The sequence below is a fragment of the Heptranchias perlo genome, unplaced genomic scaffold (assembly GCF_035084215.1).
Source record: "Heptranchias perlo isolate sHepPer1 unplaced genomic scaffold, sHepPer1.hap1 HAP1_SCAFFOLD_50, whole genome shotgun sequence".
Taxonomy (NCBI): Eukaryota; Metazoa; Chordata; class Chondrichthyes; order Hexanchiformes; family Hexanchidae; genus Heptranchias; species Heptranchias perlo.
Window position 1 is genome coordinate 8,751,997 of NW_027139516.1, and position 27,051 is coordinate 8,779,047.

A 27,051-nucleotide genomic window follows, 5' to 3' on the forward strand; every position below is an offset into this window, starting at 1 on the left:
GTAGCTTGCAAATTGTCCTACTTGGTTGTGCTGCCTGGCACTCTCTTCCGTAAGTGCGTTCTTAACACATCATTCAATGCATCAGTCTCACAACTTTGAAGGTTCTGGGTTCAATTTTCAGAAAGGATCTCAGGGCTTGTGAAGCTTTTTTTGAATCTTTCCATCTTTGCTAAACACCAAAATCAAGAACTTTTGCTTACTGCAGCACACTAAAAGATTTGCTTCCCCTTGACTTCTCTGCACCGAAGCTCAGGATTTACGTTGGTTATGGGCTCGCTGATACCTGACACCATTTTTGTTTCTGGACAATTGCTCCAAGGTTCAAAAAAAATCTTACTACCTCTTACATACGAAGCGGACGCTCGAGCGTCTGAGCTAATTCTCCAGCTATTTTTGATCAATTGCCCTTCACAGTTGCCGCGTCCCACTCGCCACCAAGCAACGCCACAAATTGCAGATTGGCCCCCTTCTTGAATATATTCAAAACTTGCTCCAATCGGCGGTATCGAGCATCAGCAAGTGAGTAACAGCAGAACGGGAAGCCACAGTAATCGTGAAGGATACTGAGAAGAGCCCGAGCCTGCGGAAGGCAGACGACGTCACCGGAAAGGAACAGCGGCCCCGAGCTTAAGAAAACAGCGAGAGCCCTGTCTGACTGACTGACAGAAGACATCTTTGCCTGAAAGTGAGTGCAGTTTGACGTGTTGTTACTGAAAGGCACTCCCTGCTGGTGAGCAGAGGCAAATGCTCGAGCAAAACAACTGTGCGAGGGCAGACACATCAACTTTTCAGGTTTGAGAAAGGAAAAGAGGTGTCCTGTGCCTCAGCACCAACATTTTAAGCTGTCGGCTGCCTGTAAAGTTAAGAAAGCGGCCTTAAGCTAATTGCTGCTTACTCCAAAAACACACTGGCTTCTTTGAGCCAGAATTAAACCAGCAACTTCAGGATGACTTTGTTTTGTTTTCAAATACAGTCCTCTGCACTACCAGCTGAGCGATCGAAGGGAAGCAGTAAAGATTGCTCTCTTTGGTGATTGTTCAGCGTGCGCCTTTTGACACTCCCGGACTCGTGGAGTCACGTGGGCATGACCGAGACTGACTCGGTCACTGCTCATACCGCAGCGCTGTGGGACTGTGAGCTGTTACTTACTCTGCACACCCTGGGCCTGTGGAGCAATGGGTAACGTGTCGAACTACAGGTCAGAAGATTGTCGGTTTGATTTTCAACTGGCTCAAAAGTTTCAGCAAACTATTTTTAAAATTGCAAAATATACTTTATTTCATAAAATTTAAGGATACAGGGAGTTTAAACTAAATATCACAATTTCAAAGCAATACAATTGAAATAAATACAATACAGATCCTGCACAACATGATCCCAATATTACAATTCTACCACAGTACATATTTTATAACACGTGGTGACCAATACAAGGTGGGATGGCCTTACACGGTTCCCTTTCCCGATAAAGCCTTTGCCTAGGCCGCACCTCACTTCAGTGCGTCCTGCAGCACGTACTCCTGGACCTTGGAGTGTGCCAGTTGGCAACATTCTGTGGTGGACAGCTCCCTCGGGTGGAAGGCCAGCAGGTTTTGGGCGGACCAAAGGGCCTCCTCCACTGAGTTGATGGTCTTCCAGCAGCAGTTTATATCTGTCTCGGTGTGCGTCCCGGGAACAGCCCATAGAGCACAGCGTCCTGTTTTACCGAAAAGTTGGGGATGCACCAGGGCAGATACCAACGCACCTCCCTCCACAACTTCCGCATGAAGGGGCAGTCCATCAGGAGGTGGATGATGGTCTCGTCCGCGCTGCAGCCTCGAGTGCAGCTCGTGGTGGTACTGAGATTCCATGCATGTTGGAAGGACTGCACTGGAATGGCCTTTCTCACCAACATCCAGGGCACATCCTGGTGCCTGTTGGTCGGTTCCAGCGACGAGACGTTCTACCAAATGGCATCGACTGTCTGGTCGAGGAACTGCCCGATCCGATCCAACCTCTCCTTTCCCTGCAGGACCCCCAGAACGTTCCATGCCGAGAACTGTCTGAGAGCTTTGCGGTCGAAGGGGTTCCGCCTCAAGAACTTCTCTGCAAGGGACAGGTTGGTGGTGGATGTTGGGGGGAGGGGGTGTACGGTCCAGCTGGACGGTACTTCCTGTATCTGCTCGGCCAGCGTAGGAACTGAGCACGCAGTGATTTTTCCGCAGGCTCGGCCTTCATTCCTGATTACTGAGGCTTCCCGTTCTGGTGTTCTTGGGAATGAGGCGGGTCAATTGGAGCAAGTTTCAGTGCGGGAACATTTCGGGAATAGTGATCATAGTATCGCGAGATTTAGATTAGATATGGAGAAGGACAAGGAGCAATCGAGAGTAAAAGCACTTAATTGCAGGAGTGCCAATTTCAGTGGGTTGAGATTGGATCTGGCCCGGGTAAATTGGAAACAAAGATTGGCAGGCTAAACTGTAATCAAATAATCGGCGGCATTTAAAGAGGAGACGGTTCGGATACAGTCCAGGTACATTCCCTAGGAGATCTAGGGCAAACAAAACCAGATCTCCCTGGATGAGGAAAGAGATAGAGAGTAAGATGAAGCGGAGAAAGGGGGCGTATGACAGATGTCAGGTTGATAATACAAGTGAGAGCCAGGTTGCATATCGAAAGTTCAGAGGAGAAGTGAAACGGGAAATGACAGGGGCAGAGAGAATATGAGAATAGACTGGCGGATCACAAAAAGGGAACCCCAAAGTTTTCTACAGGCAGATAATAGTAAACGGGAAGTAAGAAGAGGGGTGTGGCTGATTCGGGACCAAAAAGGAGATCTATGCATGGCGGCAGAGGGCATGGCTGAGGCACTAAATGATTGCTTTGCATCTATCGTTGCAAAAGTAGAAGATGCTGCCAAAATCGCAGTAAAAGGAGAGGTAGTTGATATACTAGATGGGCTAAAAATTGCTAAAGAAGAGGTACCAGAAAGGCTGGTTATGCTTAAAGTAGGTTAGTCACCCGGTCCAGATGCGATGCATCCTATGTTTCTGAGGGAAGTAAGGATGGAAATTGCTGAATTAATGGTCATAATCTTCCAATCATCGTTAGATACGGAGGTGGTGCCAGAGGACTGGAGAATTGCAAATGTTACGCGCTTGTTCAAAAAAGGATGCCAGGTTAAACCCATCAACTACAGGCCAGTCGGTTTAACCTCGGTGGTGGGGAAGCTTTTAGAAAAAATAATCAAGGACAAAATTACTTGCCACTTGGACAAGTGTGGGTTGATAAAGGGAATAATTGGATAGCCCTTTCAAAGAGCTGGCACAGGCACAGTGGACTGAATAGCCTCCTCTTGTGCCGTACCAAATACGAAAATGTGAAACGATGAACAAAACAACTTCAACGACATGAACCTGAAACAAAATGGCAGCCAGTATGGCAGCAATCTTACTGAGGGGCAAGTTGGACATCATAATGAGGTGCAAGGCGGTCATCTTACTGAGGGGCAAGGGAGCCAACTTACCGCCGGGCAAGGGGGCAATGTCAAACAAATTGGCCGCCATGAAATTTAAAGAAAATGGCCGCCCTGATCCTGAAGCAAAATGGCCAACAGAAAGGCAGCCATCTTACTGAGGGGCAAGGTGGAACTCGTTATGGTGAGAGACACGGAGAGAGTTCGTTTGCTGATCCTGTTAAATCACTGTTGAACTATAGTTAATGACACAAACTGTGTGAGACTGGCACTAGCTGGTGTTTAACACAAAGACAGCGGTGCAGTGAGGGAATCAAAGACCAAAACGTGAACTTCTGCAGAAAAAAATGGATTAACATTTGTTTATTTTGAACGAATGTTCACGGAGAAGGAGAGACCATACATTCGGAGGAAAGGTACAATGAACCATTTTGTGTCGAGAATGTAATTCTAGCTTCTATTAAATAAATCAGAGTAAAATTGGACTCAATCTGAATGTAGTTCTGATCTGGGATTTTGTGTATTTCTCCATCATTCATATTTTTCTTTAATCTGAAACAATAACAGTATTTGTAACAGTAGCAGATGGGGAGAGTGCTGCGGGACCCTGTCCAGTTTAGTAACAAGCAGAAGGGGCAAGAGTACAGTGTGATTTGTTACAGAATCCAGCAGCTCACTGGGAAAGTTACACATGGTGCAGATGGAGGAGCAAAAATGTGCAAAGTGATTTTACACTTCAATTTGGGGCAATGACTTTTTATCTCCATACGGTTTAGTTTTATATTTAACTTAATGGGTTATTTTTCCTAAAGAAACTTTAGGCACAGACCACGACTTCAAAAAGAAAACAATCAGTTATTATTATTAATAAACTAGAAAATTTGAGATTAGAATTTGAACAACACCTTGGGTTTATGCCCGATTCAGAATTGCTTTGACACCAATAAAACAACATATTCTGAATTCCTAAAATGCATAACCGTTTGGAAATCCAATGTTTATCTCAGACTAAGCCCATAACAACAGTTATATCCTTATGGTTGTCTCAAGCTTGCCGGGAAGATTCCAGGTATTTTGATGGATAATGTTGTAGTGTAGCGGACTTTCTCTTGCAACCAGGTCATCAGCTTCATAGGCAAACTGTAAACCTGCATTGAGGCATCCAGCTGGGAGTTAGTGAGCAGTCGGGAAGATTCCAGGTGAGGTGGTGCTGTCAGGAAGCGAAAGGTGAGGTTGGAGCAGCCGTGGTGGATCTGTGTCCACCAAAGGAATGATAGGAGCATAGGAACAGGAGTAGGCCATTCAGCCCCTCGAACCGGCTCCGCCTTTTGATAAAATCATGGCTGATCTGTGATCTAACTCCATATATCTGCCTTTGGCCCATATCCCTTAATACCTTTGATTGCCAAAAAATAATCTATCTCAGATTTAAAATGAGCAATTGAGCTAGCATCAATTGCCATTTGCGGAAGAGAGTTCCAAACTTCCACCTCCCTTTGTGTGTAGAAGTGTTTTCTAATCTCACTCCTGAAAGGTCTGGCTCCAATTTTCAGACTGTGACCCCTCGTCCTAAAATCCCCAACCAGCAGAAATAGTTTTTCTCTATCCACCCTCTCCGTTCCCATTAATATCTTATAAACGTTGATCAGATCAACCCTTAACCTTCTAAACTCTAGAGAATACAACCCCAATGTGTGTCATCTCGCCTCGTAACTTAACCCTTGAAGTCCGGGTATCATTCTAGTAAACCTACGCTGCGTTCCCTCCAAGGCCAATATGTCCTTCCGAAGGTGTGGTGCCCAGAACTGCTCACAGAACTCCAGGATCGGTCTAACCAGGGTTTTGTTTCGCTGCAGCATAACTTCTTCCCCCTTGCCCACAAGTCCTCTAGATTTCAAAGCCAGCATTATTGATTATTTTCTGCACCTGTTCATGACACTTCAATGATCTTTGTACCTGAACCCCTAAGTCTCATTGGCCATCCACTGTATTTAACAATTTACCATTTAGAAAGTAACCTGTCCTATCTTTTTTTGCTCCAAAGTGGATGACCTCACACTTGTCTACGTTGAATTCCATTTGCCACAGTTTTTCCCATTCACCTAATCTATCAATGTCCCTTTGTAATGTTATGTTTTCATCTGAACTGCTTACAATGCCACCAACCTTTGTGTCATCGGCAAACTTAGATATGAGACTTTCTATGCCTTCATCTAAGTCGTTAATAAATATTGTGAATAATTGAGGCCCCAAGACAAATCCCTGCGGGACTCCACGAGTCACATCCTGCAATGTGAGTACCTTCCCATTATCCTTACTCTCTGTCGCCTTTCGCTCAGCCAACTTCCTAACCAAGTCCATACTTTTCCCTCGATTCCATGGGCTTCTATCTTAGCTAACAGTCTCTTTTGTGGGACTTTATCAAACGCCTTCTGGAATTCCATATAAATAACATCCATTGACATTCCCCTGCCCACTACTTTAGTCACCTCTTCAAAAAATTCAATCAGGTTTGTCAGGCACGACCTACCTTTAACAAATCCATGCTGGCTCTCTATATTTAACTGAGAATTCTCGAGGTGTTCAGTCATCCTATCCTTAATTATAGACTCCAGCATTTTCCCCACAACAGATGTTAGGCTAACTGGTCCATAATTCACTGGTTTTTCTCTCTCTCCTTTCTTAACAAACGGAGTAATATGTGCAATTTTCCAATCTAGAGGGACGGTTCCTAAATCTAGAGATCTTTGAAAGATTATAATTAGGGCATCTGCAATGTGCTCACCTGCTTCCTTTTAAACCCTGGGATGGAAACCATCTGGTCCATGGGATTTGTCACTCTTTAGTGCTATTATTTTCCTCATTACTGTTGTTTTACTTATGTTAATTTTATTGAGTCCCTGTCCCCGACTCAATATTAGTTTTCTTGGGTTTTCCAGCATGCTTTTTCTACTTTAAATACTGAAGCAAAGTAATTATTCAACATGTCCGCCCTTTCCCCATTGTCAATGACAATATCCCCACTTTCAGTTTTTTAAGGGGCCGACACTGCTCCTGACTACCCTCTTTTTCCTAATATAACGATAAAAGTTGTTAGTATTGGTTTTGATAACCCTTGCAAGTTTCTTTTCATACTCTCTTTTTGTAGCTCTTACTATCTGTTTTGTGACCCTTTATTGATCTTTGTATCTTTCCCATTCACCAGGATCAGTACCATATTTTGCCTTTTTGTGTGTCCTTTCTTTTATCTTATACTGTCCCTTACCTCCTTAGTTGTCCATGGCTGTTTTTTTGGCAAGTCGAGTTCTTGCCCCTCAGCGGTATACACCGGTTCTGTATCACGTTAAGTGTTACTTTAAACATTTCCCACTGATCATCATTCGTTTGACCCATTAAAAGATTTGCCCAGTTTACTGTTGATAGTCTCTGTCTCATCCCATTTTAGTCGGCCTTTCCCAAGTCCAGAATCTTAGCAGCTGATTCACTTATTTCCCTTTCAAACACTACCTTGAACTCGATCATGTTATGATCGCTATTGGATAGATGTTCACACACAGTTAAGCTGTTAACTAAATCTGGTTCATTACTCATGACTAAATTGAATATGGCTTGCCCCCTTATTGCCTCGAGGACATACTGCTGTAGAAAACTATCCCGGACACACTCAAGAAATTCACTACCTTTCTGACAGTTGCCAGTCCGCTTTTCCCTATCGACGTGAAGGTTAAAGTCTACCATTAAGACCACGATGCCTATGTTACAAGCTTGTCTAATCTCGGCACTTATGCAATCTAGCACTTCAAAGCTGCTGCCAGGGGTCCAATACACAACTCCAATTACAGTCTGAGATCCTTCCTTATTCCTCAATTCAACCCATAAGGTCTCTCTCCACTCAACTTCTGACCAGCTTTTAAAGCCATTTTTTAACACAGAATCACACCTCTGGGACGGTGGCTTATCAACAATGGGTTCCTACAAATACAACCCACGATTGATTGACACTTCACTTGTTTTCTCTCAGTGTCCACAACGTAACCAAGTTAAGTCGGCAGGAGTTCAAACGACCACTCGCCCTCCTGGAATCGTTCTTGTTGCTATGGTGAACTATCCTCTGCTGTGTGATTTTTACAATTTGTCCTTAACAATCCTTTTCTTCTTTTAATCTTCCTTTTCCTTCAGACATACTGAAGACGATTTAGTTTCAGGCTTTCGTTTATCAGATGAATGTTTACTACACAGAGCAGCTGGGAATCTCCTGCAGTAAATATTGGTCAGGGTCAGGAACCCAAGGCTGTGTGACTTTATTGTGCAGCCTCCAGGCATCCCTATTAGTAATGTCAAAATTAAATCCACAAGATTGGATTCGCAAAATCAAACATGAACTGTCTGGCCTGCTTCATCTGCTGCTGTTCTGCTGGTCAGCACTCTCACACACTCCAGGCTGATTACACTGTTTGCTTAATGCTTTCTGTGTTATATTCTCACTCTTGTCTCTACCCTCCTGTCACTATATATGTTTGTCCGTCTTTCCTTGTGTCTGTTCAGTGTTTATATCGTTTGTCTCAATTGATATTCTGCGTGTTTTTCTATCTTTTTATTTCCACTTCTACTTATATATATGCTTTAATTCACTCTTTCTTTCTCTTTTTAATTTTATCTCCTGTCCTACAAACTCTCTTTATTTCTCTCCTTTTCTGATTAAATCCGTCCCTAACCCTCTTTTTTTCTATCTCTCTCTCACACACACACCCTCCATTTTCTGTGAACCTGTTTTAATATCCTGCGCTTTTTAACCGTTATATTTCTTCAATCTCAGTGTTCTCTCACTCTCTGCCCCCTCCTCTCTCTGTCTCTCTGTCCCCTACTCTCTCTATCTATCTCTACCGTTGTTTCTCTCTGTCTCTCTCTCTCCCTATCTGTCTTTCTCACTTTCTCTGTCCCACTCTCTTCCTCCCTTTCTCTTTGTTTCTCTTTATGTCTGTGTCTCTTTCTCTCTCTCACACTATGTCTCACTCTCACTCTCTATATCATTACCTCTCTCTCTCATTCTCTCTCTCTGCGTGTCTCTCTCTGTCTCTCTGTCTCCCTCTCTCCCCCTTTCTCTCTCGCTCACTGTACATGTTTCTGTCTCACTATTTCTCTTCCTCAGTCTTCCTCTCACTCTCTCTCACTCATTCTCTATCTCTCTCAAATTCTATCTCTCCCTTCTTCCCTCCCCCGCTCTATCCCTCTCTCTCTATCTCCGACTCCAGTCAATGAGAGTGCACCCATTCTAATCAGGCCCACAGCAGCTACTTTGATTCCCAGCTTTGCAAATTTTGCTCGACGGCCGTTCAGTTGGAGTCGAGCGGAGCTCTTTCGTGCCATCATTTCGAGCAAAAATGCACGTGTCCTCTGCAGAGTAAATCCTGCCTCAATAGGTCAGATTTTCAAAAAATACAATACCAGAAGCATATTTCAGATAATTTCAGGCCTCTGTGCTGCTAATATAAAATATACGTTCCGTCCCCCGGGAAGTGTAGGGGATGGAGTATGAAATGGGATTTAGTTCGAGTGCTTGAAACCATTCAGCTCTTTCTAGGATTTCACTAATTTAACAATTAGATTTTTTTTATTCATTCATGGGATGTGGGCGTCGCTGGCGAGGCTGGCATTTATTGCCCATCCCTAATTGTCATTGAGAAGGTGGTGGTGAGCCGCCTTCTTGAACCGCTGCAGTCCGTGTGGTGATGGTTCTCCCACAGTGCTGTTAGGATGGGAGTTCAAGGGTTTTGACCCAGCGACGATGAAGGAACGGTCATATATTTCCAAGTCGGGATGGCATGTGACTTGGAGGGGAACGTGCAGGTGGTGTTGTTCCTATGTACCTGCTGTTCTTGTCCTTCTAGGTAGTAGAGGTCGCGGGTTTCGGAGGTGCTGTCGAAGAAGCCTTGGCGAGTTGCTACAGTGCATCGTGTGGATGGTGCACACTGCAGCCACAGTGCGCCGGTGGTAAAGGGATTGAATGTTTAGGGTGGTGGATGGGGTGCCAATCAAGCGGGCTGCCTTGACCTGGATGGTGTCGAGCTTCTTGAGTGTTGTTGGAGCTGCACTCATCCAGGCAAGTGGAGAGTATTCCATCACACTCCTGACTTGCGCCTTGTAGATGGTGAAAAGGCTTTGGGGAGTCAGGAAGTGAGTCACTCGCCGCAGAATACCCAGCCACAGTATTTATATGGCAGGTCCAGTTAAGTTTCAGGTCAATGGTGACCCCCAGGATGTTGATGGTCGCGGATTCGGCAATGGTGGAGGTGGTTAGACTCTCTCTTGTTGGAGATGGTCATTGCCTGGCACTTATCTGGCGCGAATGTTACTTGCCACTTATGAACCCAAGCCTGGATGTTGTCCAGGTCTTGCTGCATGCGGACTCGGACTACTTCATTATTTGAGGGGTTGCGAATGGATATGAATACTGCAATCATCAGCAAACATCCCCATTTCTGACCATATGTTGGTGGGAATGTCATTGATGAAGCAGCTGAAGATGGTTGGGCCTAGGACACTGCCCTAAGGAACTCCTCCAGAAATGTCGTGGGGCAGAGATGATTGGCCTCAAACAACCACGACCATCTTCCTTTGTGCTAGGTATGACTCCAGCCACTGGAGATTTTACCCCCTAATTCCCATTGACTTCAATTTTGCCAGGACGCCTTGGTGCCACACTCGGTCAAATGTTGCCTTGATGTCAAGGGCAGTCACTCTCACCTCACCTCTGGAATTCATCTCTTTTGTCCATGTTTGGACCAAGGCTGTAATGAGGTCTGGAGCCGAGTGGTCCTGGCGGAACCCAAATTGAGCATCGGTGAGCAGGTTATTGGTGAGTAAGTGCCGCTTGATAGCACTTTCGATGACAACTTCCATCACTTTGCTGATGATTGAGAGTGGATTGATGCGGCGGTAATTGACCGGATTGAAATTGTCCTGCTTTTTGTGGATAGGACATACCTGGGCAATTTTCCACATTGTCGGGTAGATGCCAGTGTTGTCGCTGTGCTGGAACAGCTTGGCTAGAGGCGCAGTTACTTCTGGAGCACAAGTCTTCAGCACTACAGCTGGGATGTTGTCGGGTCCCATAGCCTTTGCTGTATCCAGTGCACTCAGGTGTTTCTTGATATCACGTGGAGTAAATCGAATTGTCTGAAGACTGGCTTCTGTGATGTTGGGGATATCGGGAGGAGGCCGAGATGGATCATCCACTCGGCACTTCTAGCTAGAGATGGTTGCAAACGCTTCAGACTTGTCTTTTGGACTCACGTGCTGGACTCCACCGTCATTGAGGATGGGAATGTTTGCAGAGCCTCCTCCTCCCGTTAGTTGTTTAATTGTCCACCACCATTCACGACTGGGTGCGGCAGGACTGCAGAGCTTTGATCTGATCCGTTGGTTGTGGAATGGCTTAGCACTGTAGATAGCATTTTGCTTCCACTGTTTAGCAAGCATGTAGTCCAGAGTTGTAGCTTCACCAGGTTTGCAACTCATTTTTCGGTGCGCCCGGTGCTGCTCCTGGCTTCCTCTTCCACACTCCTCTTTGAACCAGGGTTGATCCCCTGCCTTGCTCATAATGGTGGAGTGAGGAACATGCCTGGTCATGAGGTTAAAGATTGAGCTGGAATACAATTCTGCTGCTGCTGAAGGCCCACAGCGCCTCATGGATGTCCAGTTTTGCGCTGCTAGACCTGTTCTGAATCTATCCCATTTAGAACGGTGATAGTGCCACACTACACGTCGGATGGTGTCCTCAGTCTCCACGAGGACTGTGCGGTGGTCACTCCGACCAATACTGTCATGGACAGATGCATTTGCGAAAGGTCGATTGGTGAGGACGAGGTCAAGTAAGATTTTCCCTCGTGTTGGTTTGCTCACCACCTGCCGCAGGCCCAGTCTGGCAGCTGTGTCCTTCAGGACTCGGCCAGCTCGGTCAGTAGTGGTGCTACCGAGCCACTCTTGGTGATGGACATTGAAGTCCCCCACCCAGAGTACATTCTGTGCCCTTGCGACCCTCAGTGCTTCCTCCAAGTGGTGTTCAACATGGAGGAGGACTGATTCATCAGCTGAGGGAGGGCGGTGGATGGTAATCAGCAGGAGGTTTCCTTGCCCATGTTTTACCTGATGCCCTGAGTTTTCATGGGGTTCGGAGTCAATGTTGAGGACTCCCAGGGCCACTCCCTCCTGACTGTATATCAGTGTACCGCCAACACTGGTCGGTCTGTCCTGCCGATGGGACAGGACATACCCAGGGATGCCGATGGAAGAGTCTGGGACGTTGGCTGAAAGGTATGATACTGATAGTATGGCTATGTCAGGCTGTTGCTTTACTAGTCTGTGGGACAGCTCTCCCAATTTTGGCACAAGTCCCCAGATGTGAGTGAGGAGGACTTTGCAGGGTCGACTGGGCTTGGTTTGCCTTTATACCCCGAGCAGGACCGGGACCTATGTCCTCGCGGGAGTTTTTGCTCGTGCTGTTGGGGACGGTTTAAACTAGAGTGGCAGGGGGATGGGAACCTGAGCGGGGAGTCAGAAGGGAATAATGTTGAGAGCAGCAAGAGAGGGGAATACTAAGGGGAAATGTACAATACAAATAGTAAAATAGTTGTTCAAGAACAAATGAAAGGGAAAAGTGTAGAGCAGCGGAAAGAAAGTGTACTTTAGGCACGACAGATAAAATAAAAACTAGAAGGCGTAAGGCGATTAACCCAACATCAATGCTGTGGCAGGGGGTTGGGATCCTGAGCAGGGAAACAGAGGAAAGCGTGTCAGGAAGGGACAGAAGGTATGGAGTAAAAGGTAAAGTGTTAAAAAAGGAAAAAGCAGGAACTATGTGTCACAAAACATATTTGAAAGTTAGTTATCTGAATGCACGTAGCATTCATGACAAAATGGACGAGTTAACGGCACAAATAACTACGTATGGGTATGATCTTGTGGCCATTTCAGAAACATGGCTGCAGGGTGACAACGACTGGGAATTAAATATGCCAGGGTATTTAACAATCAGGAAGGCAGGCAGGAAGGAAGGGGAGGTGGGGTGACTATGTTAATAAAGGAAGGAACCACTGTAATACAGAGAAATTATATTGGGATAAAGGATCAGGATAATCAAACAGTTTGGGTGGAGATAAGCAATAATTAGAGGAAAAAAACAGTAGTGGGCGTAGTATATAGGCCTCCGAATAGTTGCAACTCTGCTGGAAGAAGTATTAATCAGGAAATCGTCGGGGCATGTAATAATTATGGGGGATTTTAACTATCATATTAACTGGACAAATCAAATTGGGCAGGACAGCCTTGAGGAAGAGTTTATTGAGTGCATTAGGGATGGATTTCTTGAGCAGTATGTAGCTGATCCTACAAGGGGGCCAGCAACCTTGGAACTGGTCCTGTGTAATGAGCCAGGATTAATTAACAATGTCCAAGTTAAGGATCTCCTTGGAATGAGTGACCATAACATGGTTACATTCCATATCCAATTAGAGGGTGAGAAGGTTGGTTCTCAAACAAGCGCACTGAGCTTGAATAAAGGAGACTATGATGGTATTAGAGCGGAATTGATTGAAGTGGACTGGGAAAATAGATTAAAGGGTAAGACGGTACATGAGCACAGTGTTCATTTAAGGAGTTATTTTACAACTTTCAAAAAATATATATTCCACTGAGGAAAAAAGGGTGTAAAAAAATGACAGCCAGTCGTGGCTAAGTAAAGAAATTAAGGATAGTATCCGACTAAAAACAAGGACATATAAGGTAGCCAAACTTAGTGGGAGGATAGAAGATCGGGAAATATTCAAAAGACAGCAAAAAGTAACTGAAGGATTAATTAAGAAAGGGAAGATAGATTATGAAAATAAATTAGCAAAACATATAAAAACAGATTGCAAGAGTTTCTATCGTTGTACAAAAAGAAAAAGGGTGGCTAAGGCAAACGTAGGTCCCTTCGAGGATGAGACCGGGAAATTAATGGTGGGAAACATGGAGATGGCAAAAATGCTGAACACATATTTTGTTTCCGTCTTGACGGTAGAGGACACTAAGAATATCCCAACACTGGACAAACAGGGGGGAGGAGGGGGGAGGAGCTAAATACGATTAAAATCACTAAGGAATTGGTACTCAGTAAATTAATGGGACTCAAGGCGGATAAATCCCATGGACCTGATGGATTACATCAGAGGGTCTTGAGGGAAGTGGCAGTAGGGATTGTGGATGCTTTGGCAATAATTTTCCAAAATTCTCTGGACTCGGCAAAGGTCCCGGCAGTTACATAATGCTCAAGAACTCCATTCCTAATACACTCAATAAACTCTTCCTCAAGGCTGCCCTGCCCAATTTGATTTGTCCAGTTAATACCCTTATTTAAAAAGGGTAGTCGGCAGAAGGCTGGATATTATTGACCAGTTAGCATAACATCTGTGGTGGGTAAAATTTTGGTGTCTATTATTAAGGAGACACTAGCGGAACATTTGGATAAACATAATTTAATAGGACAAAGTCAGCATGGCTTTATGCAGGGGAAGTCATGTCTGACAAATTTGCTTGAGTTCTTTGAGGACATAACGTACAGGGTGGATTAAGGTGAACCAGTGGACGTAGTGTATTTAGACTTCCAGAAGGCATTCGACAAGGTGCCACATAAAAGATTATTGCTCAAATAAAGAATCACTGGATTGGGGGTAATATTCTGGCATGGGTGGAGGAATGGTTATCTAACAGGAAGCAGAGAGTTGGGATAAACGTTTCATTCGCGGACTGGCAACCAGTAGCCAGTGGTGTTCCGCAGGGGTCGGTGCTGGTTCCCCAACTCTTTACAATCTATATTAACGATTTGGAGGAGGGGACCGAGTGTAACGTATCAAAGTTTGCAGATGATACAAAGATGGGAGGGAAAGTGGAGAGTGAGGAGGACATAACAAGCCTACAGGGGGATATCGACAGGCTGGGTGAGTGGGCGGAGATTTGGCAGAGGCAATACAATATTGAAAAATGTGAGGTTATGCACTTTGGCAGGAAAAATCAGAGAGCAAGTTATTATCTTAATGGCGAGAAACTGGAAAGTACTGCAGTACAAAGGGATCTGGGTGTCCTAGTGCAAGACAATCAAAAAGTTAGTATGCAGGTGCAGCAGGTGATCAAGAAGGCCAACGGAATGTTGGCTTTTATAGCTGGGGGGATAGAATATAAAAACAGGGAGGTATTGCTGCAGTTATATAAGGTATTAGTGAGACGGCAATTGGAATATTGCATACAGTTTTGGTGTCCATACTTAAGAAAAGACATACTTGCTCTCGAGGCAGTACAAAGAAGGTTCACTCGGTTAATCCCGGGGATGAGGGGGTGGACATATGAGGAGAGGTTGAGTAGATTGGGACTCTACTCATTGGAGTTCAGAAGAATGAAAGGCTCTCTTATTGAAACATATAAGATTGTGAAGGGGCTTGATCGGGTGGATGCGGTAAGGATGTTCCCAAGGATGGGTGAAACTCGAACTAGGGGGCATAATCTTAGAATAAGGGGCTGCTCTTTCAAAACTGAGATGAGGAGAAACTTCTTCACTCAGAGGGTAGTAGGTCTCTGGAATTTGCTGCCCCAGGAAGCTGTGGAAGCCACATCATTAAATAAACTTAAAACAGAAATAGACAGTTTCCTCGAAGTAAATGGAATTAGGGGTTAAGGGGAGCGGGCAGGAAATTGGACATGAATTTAGATTTGAGGTTAGGATCAGATCAGCCATGATCTTATTGAATGGCGAAGCAGGCTCGAGGGGCCGATTGGCCTACTCCTGCTCCTATTTCTTATGTTCTTATGTTCTTATTGTGTCCGGTGCCGCGTGGTCTGATGCCGTATGATCCGTCCGATTTTATTCTTGTTGTGAATTTTTTTTAACTGAGATTTTACAACTGAGTGGCTTGCTAGGCCATTTCAGAGGGCAATTAAGAATCAACCACATTGCTGTGTGTCTGGAGTCACATACAGGCCAGACCGCGTAGGAACGGCAGGTTTCCTTCCCTCAAGGACATCAGTGAACCAGATGGGTTTTTATGACAATTCGGTAGTTTCATGACCACCATTACTGATACTCGTATTTTAATTCCAGATTTTTCATTTTAGTTTAATTAATTGAATTCAGTGGGTATTTCACCGCGTTCTTCAGCTCCTTTCTGAATTTATTCTGGGTCAGGACATAAATACACGTGTTTGTGCAGGAACTAAGAAGCTGCAGCATTGTTGCAGTTTGTTGAGTGATATAAACAGGGTCAGAGAAGGAGTAATAATACTGAATGTCTGCAATTCGCACATAAATGTAAAATACAACCTGTGTCAGCCACAACAGTATAAAACTGCCCGATATACTGAAGAGTAAAATGATGGATTTCTTTCGGTTCTCCATCTCTGGATCACTCTGATTCTCTCCATTACTGCGGGCCCGGAGTGCCCTGCGGACTCGACTGGACACTAAAATACGCCTTACCGTCAGAACATTGAGCAGCAAAATAAGACAGAACGGGACACAAGGGGTTAAAATGAGGTGATACATGTCATATGCGGCCAATGCGGGGGAAGTACGGAAGCTCGGTTTAGTCTCACAAAACCAGGGAACATTATCAACTATATATACAGGATTCAATGTAAAGTACCAGGGGACACTCTGTAAACAGCCCAGCACACTCACTGTTCCCAGAACCACAGCCGCCGTTCTCTCGGTGCAATATTCATTTTTCAGCTTCTCGCAACAAATGGCCACAAATCGATCAAAGGTGAAAGCGACGGTGAACCAGACGGAAACCACAGTGACTGCAGCATTCAAGGAGGTAATACAACTACACACGGGAGTAATGTGCAGGAATGAACCTCTGAAATAAATCATACCAATCCATTTCAATATCACACTAATGATAACGACCATGAGATCGGCCACTGCCATTCCCACCAGGTAGACACTGATACATTTAGAGAGACTGCACTTTCCTCGGGACAGGATCACAATCGCCACCAAGTTAACTGTAAGAGAGAGAAAAGGAAGCAGAGAAATTATTCATCAGGCCTGGAGCCAAAGCAGCGGTTTGAGAGGATCTGAGGCGAAATTTCCAGCTTTGTTGCTGCATCGAAGGGTGGAAAGTGACTCATTAACCTGAACAGCGCTTTCGGGCAGAGAGATGTTTTTAAACACAATGATTAATAATTAATTGGGAGATGGATACAGAAAGTGAATAAAGTGAGTATCAGATCCACTGGAAGGGCTGAGTAAGGGCGCAGTGCCGGTGGGGAAGGGAGAACGGGTTTGACACACCGGGAATCCAGCGGATTAAAGTAGGATTTAGGCTCCAGACGGACGAGGAAAGAAAGCGAAGGGTCGGGAATATGATGGAACAGGGGGAGGGGCAGATAGTTTTTGCTCTGCGTTCAGAATGCCGTCAGGGGCTGGCACTAAACGGGAAATGCAGCTGGAGTCCGAGCCAGTGACTGAGATTGGGAGGGAGACAAGGAAAAAGGGGAGTCAGGAGCAAATGGTTTTGGAAAGTGAATGAACCTAACCAAGGGATGACGAGACCGAGCAGTCATTGCAGTGGGAGGAGAGGCTGGGTCTCACAGGGAGAGACTGGAGCAGAGTGTTAGAGGAAATCTAATCTATAGGTTCCACTAACACAATCCAACTAATACATTCAACAGTTCATTTCTGTGGTTATTGGTGTCAGAAAACCTGTGTTGGGAATAAAATGTGTTCAATAAATTTACTTTGCACAATCACTTAAAATTAAATTCATACATATTAATTAAATCAACCTAATTTTTTATTGAATTCAGCCGAATTTAACGTACAATATCCGAATAATTCATTTCGATCAAGGCATTTCTGATTCTATTCTTTCAGCAAATTTTATTTATGTTTAGTGTCAATGTGCAAAACAAGGAACATTCACAAAAACAGACTGAGGACCTGACAGGGATATAAACATGAGGAGCGAGTCCCACAATAAAAACTCATCCAATCTGACCACATCATAATAACACCTTCAAATCACATTTTCTATGTTTAATTGTACTCGAAGTTTGAGCAGTTAATTCTGATGAATTATTCACACCACAGCCTCTCGCTTTCCCTCTCAGTCACCCTCTCTATCACTCACTCTCCTCTCTTTCTCAAGTCCATTTTCATATCCGATTAAATCCTATCACCCTGTGCCTGCATTCTGTTCACCAGCCCCGTGTTCCACCGTTCCTATTCTCGGTGTCAGTTTGTTAAAAAGTGAACCCTCTATGGAATAGTTTAATGTTTCTACAGATCATTCAAGTCTCCACCTGTTCACCTACACTGTTCACTTCATCTACAAATCATGGAATAAACAGCATCGAAAGCCTCTATCAGACAGATCTCACAATAATTGGGATTCCTTTTCTGCAATTATAAAGTCAAGGGATAGATGGCGTGGCTGTTCAATTAACAAGACGCCAATATTACACTTATCATCTACAGATAAATAGAAGGGCTCCTGATAGCTGCGGATACAGTGCAAGCTACAAAATCGGAATTAAGAGCAGGAGTAGGCCATTCGGCCCCTCGAGCCTGCTCTGCCATTTGTTAAGATCATGGCTGATCTGATTGTGAGCTCAACTCCACTTTCCCGTCTACCGACTATAAGACTTTGACTCCCTTGCAAATCAGGAATCTATCTAACTCAGCCTTAAAAATATTAAATGACCCTGCCTCCACCGCTCTCTGGGGAAGGGAGCTCCACAGACTCACGATCCTCTGAGAGAAAAAAAAATTCTCCTGATCTCCGTCTTAAATGGGAGACCCCTTATTGTTAAACTGTGGTGCCTAGTTCCAGTCTCTCCTACAAGGGGAAACATCCTCTCAGTATGTAGCCCTTCTAGTCCCCTCAGGACCTTATATGTTTCAATAAGATCACCTCTCATTCTTCTAAACTCCAATGTATACAGGCCCAACTTGTCCAACCTTTCCTCGTAAGATAAACGCCTCATCCCAGGAATCAGTCGAGTGAACCTTCTCTTAACCGACTCCAAAGCAATTATATCCTTTCATAAATAAGGAGACAAAAACTGCACACAGTATTCTAGTTGTGATCTCACCAATGACATGTACAACTGCAGTAAAACTCCTCTACTTTTATTTTCCATTCTCCATGCAATAAATGACAACATTCCATTTGCCTTCCTAATCACTTGGTGTACCTGCGCACTAACATTTTGTTATTCATGTACGAGGACACCCAGATCCCTCTGTACCTCAGAGTTCTGCAATCTCTCTCCATTTAAATAAGATACTGCTCTTCTATTCTTCCTGCCAAAGTGGACAAGTTCACATTTTCCCACATTGTAATCCGCTGCCAAAATTTTGCCGACTCACTTAACCAATCTATATCCCTTTGCAGACTCCTTATGTCCTCTTCACAACTTACTTTCCTACCTTCATTTGTGTCATCAGCAAATTTAGCAACCGTACACTCAGACCCTTCATCCAATGCAACATAATATCAAAACATTTCATTTTACAGTGAAGTCCAGTGACAGTCAGTGAATTCATCCACAGTGAAGCGGAGAAGGAGATGTGAAAGATTCAGCAGAAAACTCATTTCAGTAACCAGACATCTGAAGCGGCGTCAGATACACACATAATGAAATAATGTTTCATAACAGTGATCACCAATAAATACATTGAAATCCCAGTTAAACTGAAGCATGTTATTGGGGAGGGGGACATTGCGCTGCCTCCTTGTAAACACTGTAACCTCGAGCTGTCTCATTATCAATCACTGAAAACACATTGATGGAAACATATTCCAGGGCAGGTTAGATCCACAACACGAAATTGTTATCATCTCCTGATGGTCTGATACCAGCCCTTTGCCCAGACACCTGATTCCAATACATTCAGTACAGAGAATGATCCAGTAACAATGCCTGTGTTGGATATACAAAGTTCATTACAGATATAATGCAGCTCCTACAAGACCGAGAGAGCAGAGACTTAACACATTCCATCATTCAACCGATAGAACAGAACAGGTGAATGTCTAAAATATGCAGGGGGAAGAACAATTTGCCAAATACAGCTGCTGGGATAACATCGATTTACATCATTAACAGCTGAGATAATGGCTTACCCGGAACTCCAATAGCTGCAAGAAGAGGATAATAAATGCGTTGTATCTGATAGATTACTGGATATCCCATTTCTGTGAGAAGCACTGACTTCTGTTATCGTGGGAACCACAGCTCCGGCAGGCACTCTGAGCTGATCCATTCCAACAAGCCCTGATTTATACAGGGGATATGTCTCCACTGATACGGTTACACTCCTGACCATTGCTATTAGTTACAGTCAGTTTAACAAACACATTAGATCAGCAGCTTTGACTCCGATGTAAATAATGTGGTGAATAAAACACAAACATCTCAAAGTCCATGTTATTATCTTAATCAGACCTCTCTCAGGAATAAAGTTTAAATCTGTTCTCATACAGGACTGATCCAATAATAATGAGCGGCTCCATTTACAGTTTTTATATAATTGTATTGACCATGTTCACTCCTGGAGATTCATTTATAAATGTTACCGATTCTCTGCCGTGTGGACTGAATCCAGGGACACAAGCAGACCCGTTTCACTCTGTTCCTGCAGTTTCCCAGTTAAAATATGAATTGTGAGTCAGTGACACGATGACAGTTAAAGGGCAGGTTGAGGATTGCAGCCGAGAAATGACTGTGGGTGATATTAGGGGACGGACACTGAACGTGTCCCATTGACATTCCTCTCTCCGCTATTTTACTGCAGATGTTTACCCGTTTATTCTAGATTGGTTAACGGCTCCAGTAACATTGGTCCCGTGTAACACCGAGCTGAGCTCATGACCCAGTTTGACCTCCATCACAAAGGCCCCGCAATTCCATTACCCGCTTCCATTCCTTCCTCAGCCCATTTTCATTGAAACCCTCATGAATGCCTCTGTCCCCCCCCCCCCCTAGACTCCATTCTTACAATGCACTCCTGACCGGGCATTCAACCTCCACCTTCTATAAACGTGAGCTCGTACAAAACTCTGTTGTCTGTGTCCAACCAGCACCAGGCTCTCATTGGCTCCCAGTTCCATATCCCTTAAATTTAAAATCCTCATCCTTGGGTTTAAAACCATCCATAGCCCACCCCTCCCTGTCTCCTTACCGACAGACAACTAACCCGTCGCCTGCTCATTCATTGGACACTGGCCTCTTTTGCTGGGACTTCCATCACTTGGTTCCACTCACCTATCTGATCAGAGCCAGGAGAAGCTTCTCTTCCCACCCTATCACCGTTATCTCTTATGTTTCTAAAGGTTCAATTCTTGACTCCTTCCTCTCCCTCATCTACATGCTGCCCTTTGGTGACACAGTCCGCAGACATGGACCAGTTTTCAGATGGCCGCTGACAAAATCACCGCCTCTCTTGACCCTTCCAATATCTTTGTGTTGTAGACCCACATTCTGTTTTAGATGAGCCACCAGTTCCTCCAGGTAAAAATTGGGAAGTCATGATATTTGGCCCCAAAATCTCCACATCCTTGCCAGGGATTCCATCCCCAGCCCTGGCTTTTTGATTGGTGAGTTGCTCACCAACCACCGAAGCCCTTACTGACCTGCATTGGATTCTCGTCTCCTAAGCCTGTAATTTATTTTTATTCTTTCTTACACTTAATTCAATCAGAGCCTCACCCCTCCCTATCTCTCTAAACTCCCCAGTCCGACAGCCCCTCCCAAACACTCTACTCCTCCACCTCTGCCCACTTGTGCATCAGCAGTCCATTTGTCCTATTTATGACAGCCGTGCCTTCAGCCATGGCCACGCTCCTGAATGCCCTCCCGAAGCCCCTCCATCTCCCTCTCCTCCTTTCAGGTGTCAGACGTGGATCATTGGTAGCAGTCTCATCTGTGAGTTAGAAAGCTGTGCATTGAAGTCCAATTCCAGAGACTTGAACACATAATCCAGGCTGACACTGCAGTGCAGTACTGAGGGGCCACCAGTACAGGTTAGTAGTGAGGTAGTGGTGCACTGTCGGAAAGTCACGACTGAGGGAGTGTAATACTATCAGAGGCTCAGTACTGAAGGAGTGCTGCATTTTCGGGCGGTCAGTACCGAGGGAATGTTGCAATGTCGGATGTTCAGTACTGAGGGAGTGCTGCATTGTCGGAGGGTCAGTACCGAGGGAATGTTGCAATGTCGGATGGTCAGTACTGAGGGAGTGCTGCATTGTCGGAGGGTCAGTACTGTGGGAGTTTTGAATTGTGGGAGAGTCAGTACTGAGGGAGTGTTACACTGTCGGAGGGTCAGTACTGAGGGAGTGCTGCACTGTCGGAGAGTCAGTACTAAGGAAGTGCTGCACTGTCGGAGGGTCAGTATTGAGGAAGTGCTGCACTGTCGGAGGGTCAGTACTAAGGAAGTGCTGCACTGTCGGAGGGTCAGTATTGAGGAAGTGCTGCACTGTCGGATAGTAAGTACTAAGGAAGTGCTGCACTGTCGGAGAGTCAGTACTGAGGAAATGCTGCACTGTCGGAGGTTCAGTATTGAGGAAGTTTTGCACTGTCGGATAGTAAGTACTAAGGAAGTGCTGCACTGTCGGAGAGTCAGTACTGAGGGACTGGCACTCTGTTGGATGGTCAGTGCTGCGGCAGCTCAGTACTGTTGAGGATCAGTACTGAGGGAGTGCTACACTGTCGGAGGGTTAGTACTGAAGGAGTGCTACACTGTCGGAGAGTCAGTACTGAGGAAGTGTTGCACTGTCGGGTGGTCAGTACTGAGGGAGAGGCACTCTGTTGGATGGTCAGTGCTGCGGGAGCTCGGTACTGTTGGAGGGGCAGTAATGTGGGAGCGCTGTACTGTCGGAGGTGCCAACAGTAGGATACGTTAAATCGAGGGCCCATCTACCCTCTCAGGTAGATGTAAAAGATCCCATAGCAATATTCGAAAACGTGCAGGGGACTTCTTTCCGGTGTCCTGGCCAATATTTATCCCTCAACCAACATTACTGCAGCCGATTTTCTGGACATTTATCTCATTGCAGTTTGTGGGATGTTGCTGTGTGCCAATTGGCTGTCACGTTTCCGACATTACCACAGTGACTGCTCTTCACAATATACTTCATTGCCTGTTTTGGGCGTCCTGAGGCCTTGGATAGCGCATTGTAAAGGCATGTTCTTTCCTTCTTTCAGACTTTCCATGAAACCTATTTCTTGCTTCAAGCTTTTGTCATCCCTCCTAATATCTCCTTCTTTAGCTGGGGGTCCATTTTTGTCCTTCAGACATCGAAATTCTACTCTTGAAAACCAATCTTATCCCCTCCGACTCTCCATTTACTTCTCCTTTTACACCCTCCTTAAAACCACCCTTTGACCAAGGTTTTCACCAGTCCTCCTGATATCTTCTTACTGCTTTTACTTCCCCTTGGGAATGTTTATTAAATAAAAGGCGGACTGTGAATTATTTTTTATTTTTGTATTCGTTCGTGGGATGTGGGCGTCGCTGCAAAGGCCAGCATTTATTGCCCATCTCTAATTGCCCTTGAAAAAGCAGTGGTGAGCCGCCTTCTTGAACCGCTGCAGTCCGTGTGGTGAAAGTTCTCACTCCCACAGTGCTATTAGTTAGGGAGTTTAAGGATTTTGACCCAGCGACGATGAAGGGACGGCGATAAATTTCGAAGTCGGGATGGTGTGTGACTTGGAGGGGAACGTGCAGGTGGTGTTGTTCCCATGTGCCTGCTGCTCTTGTCCTTCTAGGTGGAAGAGGTCGCGGGTTTAGGAGATGCTGCCGAAGAAGCCTTGGCGAGTTGCTGCAGTGCATCCTGTGGATGGTATACACTGCAGCCACAGTGCGCCGGTGGTGAATGGAGTGAATGTTTGGGGTGGTGGATGGGGTACAAATCAAGCTGGCTTCTTTGTCCTGGATGGTGTCGAGCTTCCTGAGTGTTGTTGGAGCTGCACTCATCCAGGCAAGTGGAGAGTATTCCATCACACTCCTGACTTGTGCCTTGGAGATGGTGGAAAGGCTTTGGGGAGTCAGGAGGTGAGTCACTCGCCGCAGATTACCCAGCCTCTGACCTGCTCTTGTAGCCACAGCGTTCAGGTGGCTGGTCCAGTTCAGTTCCTGGTCAATGGTGACCCCCAGGATGTTGATGGTGGGGGATTCGGCGATGGTAATGCCGTTGAATGTCAATAGGAGGTGGTTAGACTCTCTCTTGTTGGAGATGGTAATTGTCCGGCAGTTGTCTGGCGCGAATGTTACTTGCCACTTATCAGCCCAAGCCTGGATATTGTCCAGTTCTTGCTGCATGCAGGCATGGACTGCTTCACGATCTGAGGGGTTGCGAATGGAACTGAACACTGTGCAATCATCAGCGAACATCCCCATTTCTGAACTTACGATGGAGGGAAGGTCATTGATGAAGCAGCTGAAGATGGTTGGGCCTTGGACACTGCCCTGAGGAACTCCTGCTGCAATGTCCTGGGGCTGAGGTGATTGGCCTCCAACAACCACTACCATCTTCCCTTGTGCTAGGTATGACTCCAGCCACTGGAGAGTTTACCCCCTGATTCCCATTGACTTCAATTTTACCATTGCTCCTTGGTGTCAAACTCGGTCAAATGCTGCCTTGATGTCAAGGGCAGTCACTCTCACCTCACCGTTGGAATTCAGCTCTTTTGTCCATGTTTGGACCAAGGCTGTAATGAGGTCTGGAGCCGAGTGGTCCTGGCGGAACCCAAACTGAGCATCGGTGAGCAGGTTATTGGCGAATAAGTGCCGCTTGATAGCACTGTCGACGACACCTTCCATCACTTTGCTGATGATTGAGAGTGGACTGATGGGGCGGTAATTGGCCAGATTGAATTTGTCCTGCTTTTTGTGGATAGGACATACCTGGGCAATTTTCCACATTGTCGGGTTGATGCCAGTGTTGTAGCTGTACTCGAACAGCTTGGCTAGAGGCGCTGCTAGTTCTGGAGCACAAGTCTTCAGCACTACAGCTGGGATGTTTTCGGGGCCCATAACCTTTGCTGTATCCAGTGCACTCAGCCGTTTCTTGATATCACGTGGACTGAATCGAATTGTCCGAAGACTGGCTTCCGTGATGGTGGGGATATCGGGAGGAGGCTGAGATGGATCATCCACTCGACGCTTCTGGCTGAAGATTGTTGCAAACGCTTCAGCCTTGTCTTTTGCACTCACGTGCTGGACTCCCCCATCATTGAGGATGGAGATGTTTGCAGAGCCTCCTCCTCCCGTTAGTTGTTTAATTGTCCACCACCATTCACGACTGGATGTGGCAGGACTGCAGAGCTTTGATCTGATCCGTTGGTTGTGGAATCGCTTAGCTCTGTCTATAGCATGTTGCTTCCACTGTTTAGCATGCATGTAGTCCTGAGTTGTAGCTTCACCAGGTTTGCACCTCATTTTTAGGTACGCCTGGTGCTGCTCCTGGCATGTTCTTCTACACTCCTCATTGAACCAGGGTTGATCCCCTGGCTTGTTGGTAATGGTAGAGTGAGGAACATGCCGGGCCATGAGGTTACAGATTGTGGTGGAATACAATTCTGCTGCTGCTGATGGCCCACAGCGCCTCATGGATGCCCAGTTTTGAGCTGCTCGATCTGTTCTGAATCTATCCCATTTAGCACGGTGGTAGTGCCACACAACACGTTGGATGGTGTCCTCAGTGCGAAGACGGGACTTCATCTCCACGAGGACTGTGCGGTGGTCACTCCTACCAATACTGTCATGGACAGATGCATTTGCGACAGGTAGATTGGTGAGGACGAGTTCAAGTAAGATTTTCCCTCGTGTTGGTTTGCTCACCACCTGCCGCAGGCCCAGTCTAGCAGCTATATTCTTCAGGACTCGGCCAGCTCGGTCAGTAGTGGTGCTACCGAGCCACTCTTGGTGATGGACATTGAAGTCCCCCACCCAGAGTACATTTTGTGCCCTTGCTACCCTCAGTGCTTCTTCCAAATGGTGCTCAACATGGAGGAGGACTGATTCATCAGCTGAGGGAGGACGGTAGGTGGTAATCAGCAGAAGGTTTCCTTGCCCATTTTGGACCTGATGCCATGAGATTTCTGGGATCACTCTGGGGTTTCTCGGTGCTCTCTGCGTTCCATTGGTGCACCCTGTGATCACTCCTGTTTGCCTGGATGCACTCTGGGATCCCGGTGTGAAATCTGGGATACCTGGGTGAGCTCTGGGATTGATCTGGGGTGACTCGGTGCGCTCTGGGATCCCTGGGTGCACTCTGGATTCATTGAGGGTGTCAATGGGACAATCTACAGTCACTAAGGTATTACTGGGGACACTCTGCGCGATACTTGCCTCAATTTTGTCCAAGTTGGCCGATGTACTTGCGGCCATTTTGTGAAGGTGGCCGCCTTATTTCCCGCCATTTTCTCCAAAATGGCCATCTTACTTGTTGCCATGCTGGCCGTGTGAAAATACACGTATATATATATCAAATATATATTTATGACATACATATATATATATTATACATATAAGTTGTTGTTACAGTCGTAGTTGTTGTGGTGATGGTCTAAATATAAACACTGCCACTCTTGGATCTCTGGGTGCACTCTACGATCAATCTAGGGTGACTCGGTACAATCTGGGGCCACTGTGGGGTCACTGAGGACATTCTGCGCAGTACTTGCCGCCAGTTTTTCGAAGATTGCTGCCATACTTGCCGCCATGCCGGCCGTGTGTAAGTGTATATATATATATATATACACATACCTATTACCAATAAAGGTTGTTGCTGTCATAGTAGATGTTGTGGAGGTCGTCTAAATATAAAGACTGCCACTCCGGGATCTCTTTGGGGTGACTGGGTGCACTCAGAGATCCCTGGGTGCTCTCTTGGATCAATCTGGTGTGACTGGATGCACTCTGGCATCACTGGGTGCACTTTGGTTTCACTGTGGGGTCACTGGGACATTCTGGGTTCACTGTGGTATCATTGGGGACATTCTGCGTGGTATTTGCCGCCATTTCGACCAAGATGTCTGCCATACTCTATGCCAATTTGTCCAAGATGGCTGCGGTACTTGCGGCAGTTTTGTGCAAGCTGGTCGCCATCCGTTCGGCCATTTTGTCCAGGATGGCTGCCGCGCTTGCCGCCATTTTTTCCAACATGTCCACCGTACTAATACAAGTTGTTGCATTTGTCGTTGTTCTGATGGTTGTCTAAATATAAAGTCTGCCACTCTGGGATCCCTCTCGGGAGACCGATGCCTCCCCCCAAAGGGACCAACCGAGGCCTCCTCCTCCCCCAAACAGGGCCCACGGGAGTTCGGTCTGTTTATTGCCCTGTGGTTTAATTTCCTCTCTGGGCCCTGGTTTTGAGGCCTCGGTTTAACATGTTCCTGTTCGATTGTGACCGTTGTGATTTAACCAGGTTAAAGCCTGGGGTTAAAGTCGCCCGGCATGCAATGTTATACAAACACGTGAACCCAGTGTGAGACAAACAGGGGCCGAGAGAAGATTAACGTCTGAAACATGAACACCGGCTTGGAAGGTTTGTTATAATTTC

General features: G+C 45.8%; 1 protein-coding gene across 1 annotated transcript; it reads right to left on the bottom strand.

Annotated features, from left to right (window-relative positions):
• Positions 1-4,488: 4,488 nt before the first annotated feature.
• Positions 4,489-26,642, bottom strand: LOC137314020 (probable G-protein coupled receptor 139). Its single transcript, XM_067979711.1, has 3 exons — positions 26,567-26,642; positions 15,627-16,486; positions 4,489-4,707 (listed from the first exon to the last, which is right to left on the bottom strand). The coding sequence occupies exons 1-3, from the start codon at positions 26,640-26,642 to the stop codon at positions 4,489-4,491; spliced, it is 1,155 nt and encodes a 384-aa protein (XP_067835812.1).
• Between the last annotated feature and the right edge of the window lie 409 nt (positions 26,643-27,051).